Genomic DNA, 4,136 nt, shown 5'->3' on the forward strand with positions numbered 1-4,136 from the left:
GGGTGGGGGTCGAGTTGATCAGAGCTGTGCTCCATGCTCCTCAATCCGTGCAGGTTGGGCTGCAGGAGCGGCTGTGAGCAGAAGCAGGCGAGCTCTGCTTCCAGCCCTGCCACCCAGGCTGACTCTGTGTCCCCCCAGGTCGCATCAAGTACTCGGAGCGGGTTTACGACGCCTGCATGGACACCTTCGACTGTCTTCCTCTTGCTGCCCTCCTCAACCAACAATTCCTGTGCGTCCACGGGGGGCTGTCTCCAGAAATCACCTGTCTAGATGACATTAGGAAAGTAAGTAATGGGGTGCAGCGCCGGGGCAGCCCGGGTTTGGTGCAGGGAGGAGCGCAGCGTGCAGGTGGTGGTGCAGGTGGTGGTGCAGGTGGTGGTGCAGGTGATGCAGGTGGTGGTGCAGGTGATGCAGGTGGTGGTGCAGGTGATGCAGGTGGTGGTGCAGGTGATGCAGGTGATGGTGCAGGTGATGCAGGTGATGCAGGTGGTGGTGCAGGTGATGGTGCCGTGCTGGAGCCGAGTGGATCGCTATGGGGGAGGCGATGCACGCGGGTGTTTGAGGCTCGCTGCCCCAGCGCTGCCCTGAGGCGCCGTGCATCCTTCAGTTAGACAGGTTCAAGGAGCCCCCCGCCTTCGGGCCCATGTGCGACCTGCTGTGGTCCGACCCCTCGGAGGATTACGGCAACGAGAAGTCGGTGGAGCACTTCGCCCACAACACCGTTCGGGGCTGCTCCTATTTCTACAGGTGAGTGGGGGACGGAAGGGCTCGGCTTGAGGTCGGCGAGGACCCTCAGATCCAACCCGCCCCCGTGTGCTGCGGCCCCACGGCTCTGGAACCCCGCAGGGACGGTGACCCCCCTCAGACCCCCACTCTTTCTGAGATGCTTTTCCCCACGTCCGACCGAGCCCCGCTGTGCCAACTGGGGCCGTTCCTCCCATCCTGGATGGACCAGCAGGTTTCTCTTCCCTTGTGCCCAAGTGTAAGGCTGGGTGGCGGTGCCGGGAGCCCAGGGGGGCGATCCCTGCTCCCCACAAGTGCCAACAAACTGCTGAAGGGGGAATGTGGCACCAGGTCGGTTCCACGGAACGCTTTGCAACCCATTTCTGTGTGCTGTGATCCGTGCCGCCCCGGCCGGGTGGGCACGGCAGGGCTGCGACCTGCTCTGCTCTGCTCCGTGCTAACCCACGTGTGGTTTTGTTTTCCAGTTATCCTGCAGTTTGTGATTTTTTGCAGAACAACAGTTTGCTTTCTGTAATCCGCGCTCACGAAGCCCAGGACGCGGGGTAGGTGTGGGTGCACGGCATGGCCTCCGTGCTGCGCCGCCCGGCACGGCGCTGCTCAGCCCTCGCCTCCTCCTCAGGTACCGAATGTACAGGAAGAGCCAGACCACGGGCTTCCCCTCCTTAATCACCATCTTCTCCGCGCCGAATTACCTAGATGTCTATAACAACAAGGGTAAGGCTGGGCTCTCCGGCGGCCCTGGCGCTGCCGGGAATGCTTTTGGCCGCGCGTGCTGTGCTGGCAGTGCTGTGACTGCTGTGCGGCCGTTAGCTGTCGGCCGCTGTCACCTTGCTGTCGGGAACGATGCTCTGCTTGAGCTGGCTGCGTTCGTTGAAGGAGAAGCTGCTATGGGGCTGGGCTGCGGCCCCACAGCCCGTCAGCTCGGTGGGGACCGGCTGCCCCTCGCTGCGGGCCGAGGCTCTGCGCTCACCTCCACGGCCGGCAGTGGTTCCCCCAGATTTGGTCGCCATGAGCTTTTACGAAGCAGCGTTAATGGATGAGCTGACAAAGCCCCGGCTCGGTTCTGCTCGTCCTAACGACGGAAGGGCTTCGTTAGCGCGGGCGCAGCACTGAGCGCACGGTGTGCCCTCGCTCTCTCCCAGCTGCTGTCCTCAAGTATGAGAACAACGTCATGAACATCAGGCAGTTCAACTGCTCCCCGCACCCCTACTGGCTGCCCAACTTCATGGACGTCTTCACGTGGTCGCTGCCTTTCGTGGGGGAGAAGGGTAAGAGGGGCCCACCTTCATTGGGAGCCCATCCCAAAGGGCACAGGGGGGTGGGGATGCTGTGGGGTTGGGGCTGCATGCATTGGGGGTGGTGCAGCTCAGCGGTTTTGGGGCTCCATGCGTTGGGGGTGGTGCAGCTCAGCGGTTTTGGGGCTGCATGCGTTGGGGGTGGTGCAGCTCTCATGATAACTGCAGAAAGCCTTTCCCAGCCGTTCCCCCCGTGCCGCTCAGTTCTGCTGGAGCTGCTGCGTGTTGCTGTGACCACATGCAGACCAACCCCCTGGAACCCCCTCCCCCCAGCTCACCCGCAGCCCCCTGACCCCCCCCGTTCCTCTTGCAGTCACCGAGATGCTCGTTAACATCCTCAACATCTGCTCTGACGACGAGCTGATTTCAGATGGCGATGAGACGCTGGAAGGTGAGAGCTGTGGGTCGGAGGCGGGCTGTGGGGCACAGCGCTGTGCTGCCATCCCTCCCCTTTGTGTGCAGCCGGGGGTAGGACGCCTTTGTTTTTATTATTATTATTATTATTATTCTTCCCCCACTTTGCCATCGAATCCCAATGGAGCTGAGTTCCATTCCGTGCTCCACGCGCTCCTCAGCGGCTGTGGGATCACCTCCCGTTCCTCACTGCCCGCATCCCCAGCTGTTTTCCCCCTCCCCGATCAAAACCCTGCCCAGCAGGGCCCCATCCCACCCCCATCCGCTGCAGCTCCACCGCAGTGCTGTGCAGTTCTGGGTGCAGGCGGGGTGGAACGGCTCTGCGCTCCGCCGCCGCCTCGACCTCCACCCTCTGCTCCCATTGCATTTCGTTTTGCTGTCGTGTTTTTGTGTTTTGGTTTTGTTTTCCTTTCTCCCTTCCCATGAGGATTAAATTTGTTTCTTCTATCTCTGTCTCCATCTCCCTGTTTCTTGGTGTCTCCTCTCCCTGAAGATCACTACATTTCAAGCTATCAGAAAGGTACCCAGCCAGAACTCGCTGCCGGCTTAATTCTCACTGCCTGTGCCACCAGATTCCTCGAGTGGACTTGCCGAGCTGACTGTAGTTGGGCAGTCTGTCCATCCCCTTTCAGTTTTAACACGAGCGCCGTGTGTTCTTAACCCTCCCGCGTTCCTCCAGGAACCCGAGGGCCGGGGCCACGTTTCTGACTTCTGAATGCAGCCACGTAGTGCATGGCTGAGCCATCGGTGCATGTCAGAGCTCCGGTTCGCCTTGTCCTGTCCTGATGTGTATTTGGGCCACGTGGAGAATCTCAGCTGAGAGGAGATGTATTCGTTCCCCCTCTGACTCTGGTTTCTGTTTGTTTTCAGTTCCCCTCCATGCTTTCCCCCCCTTGTCGGGTCTGTGTACAGAAGGGCGATGCTCTCGGTGCCGGGTCCCGGCGCAGCGCTGCAGCCCGCACTGTGCCTTGCTGTGTCCACATGGCTGTGCCATTTGTGTCCCGTCCTGTGTGGTGCCATCAAAAGCCCGGCCGGCTTCACACCGACACCCCGAGCTGCTCCCCTTCCCGGCCGCCCTCCCCTCCGCACAGCTCTGGCTCCGTGTTCCATCTCCTTGGTGTCCCCCCACGCCGTCCTGCTGCTCTCCTCTCTCCGGACCGTAATCCATGAGTTCTCCTGGAGGTGGACGGGAGCTTCGTGCTGCCATTGCCTGCGCGACGTGAGACATGCTGGGCTGTGTTCTTTTCTCCCCAAGGTGGGACGACCGTCCGCAAGGAGATCATCAGGAACAAGATCCGAGCCATCGGGAAGATGGCGCGCGTCTTCTCCGTCCTTCGGTAAGCGGCAGCCCGGCGCCGTCTGACTGCTGCTCGGGAGCCGGGCAGAGGCTCCGCTGCTTCCTGCGGGGGGTGGGCTGCCCTCGCGCGTTGGGTGCGTTTGGGGGCAGGGGCGAGCTGGGAGCCCAGGCTCCATCCGCCCATCCCCACCGATATCCCGCCTGCATCACCTGCCGACGCTGCATCGCCTTCCTTTGCAGAGAGGAGAGCGAGAGCGTGCTGACGCTGAAGGGCCTGACCCCCACGGGCACGCTGCCCCTGGGCGTGCTCTCCGGGGGGAGGCAGACCCTGCAGACCGGTGAGTCCCACGCCGCGCCCCCAGGGCAGCTCTGGCTCCGCCCCACGC

At 62.1% G+C, this 4,136-nt stretch overlaps 1 protein-coding gene across 1 annotated transcript in view; it reads left to right on the forward strand.

Moving 5' to 3' along the window:
- Positions 1 to 4,132, forward strand: part of LOC100543188 (serine/threonine-protein phosphatase 2B catalytic subunit gamma isoform-like) — a gene marked incomplete at both ends in the record, with an annotated part of 6,292 nt that extends 2,160 nt beyond the window's left edge. The window contains 9 exons of the mRNA XM_010727929.2: positions 139 to 284; positions 608 to 747; positions 1,209 to 1,286; positions 1,364 to 1,458; positions 1,887 to 2,012; positions 2,353 to 2,430; positions 2,947 to 2,973; positions 3,709 to 3,790; positions 3,991 to 4,132. Coding sequence (XP_010726231.2) covers positions 139 to 284; positions 608 to 747; positions 1,209 to 1,286; positions 1,364 to 1,458; positions 1,887 to 2,012; positions 2,353 to 2,430; positions 2,947 to 2,973; positions 3,709 to 3,790; positions 3,991 to 4,132 — 914 coding nt within the window. The remainder of the gene's footprint in view (positions 1 to 138; positions 285 to 607; positions 748 to 1,208; positions 1,287 to 1,363; positions 1,459 to 1,886; positions 2,013 to 2,352; positions 2,431 to 2,946; positions 2,974 to 3,708; positions 3,791 to 3,990) is intronic.
- Between the last annotated feature and the right edge of the window lie 4 nt (positions 4,133 to 4,136).

The sequence above is a fragment of the Meleagris gallopavo genome, unplaced genomic scaffold (genome assembly GCF_000146605.3).
Source record: "Meleagris gallopavo isolate NT-WF06-2002-E0010 breed Aviagen turkey brand Nicholas breeding stock unplaced genomic scaffold, Turkey_5.1 ChrUn_random_7180001950499, whole genome shotgun sequence".
NCBI lineage: Eukaryota > Metazoa > Chordata > Aves > Galliformes > Phasianidae > Meleagris > Meleagris gallopavo.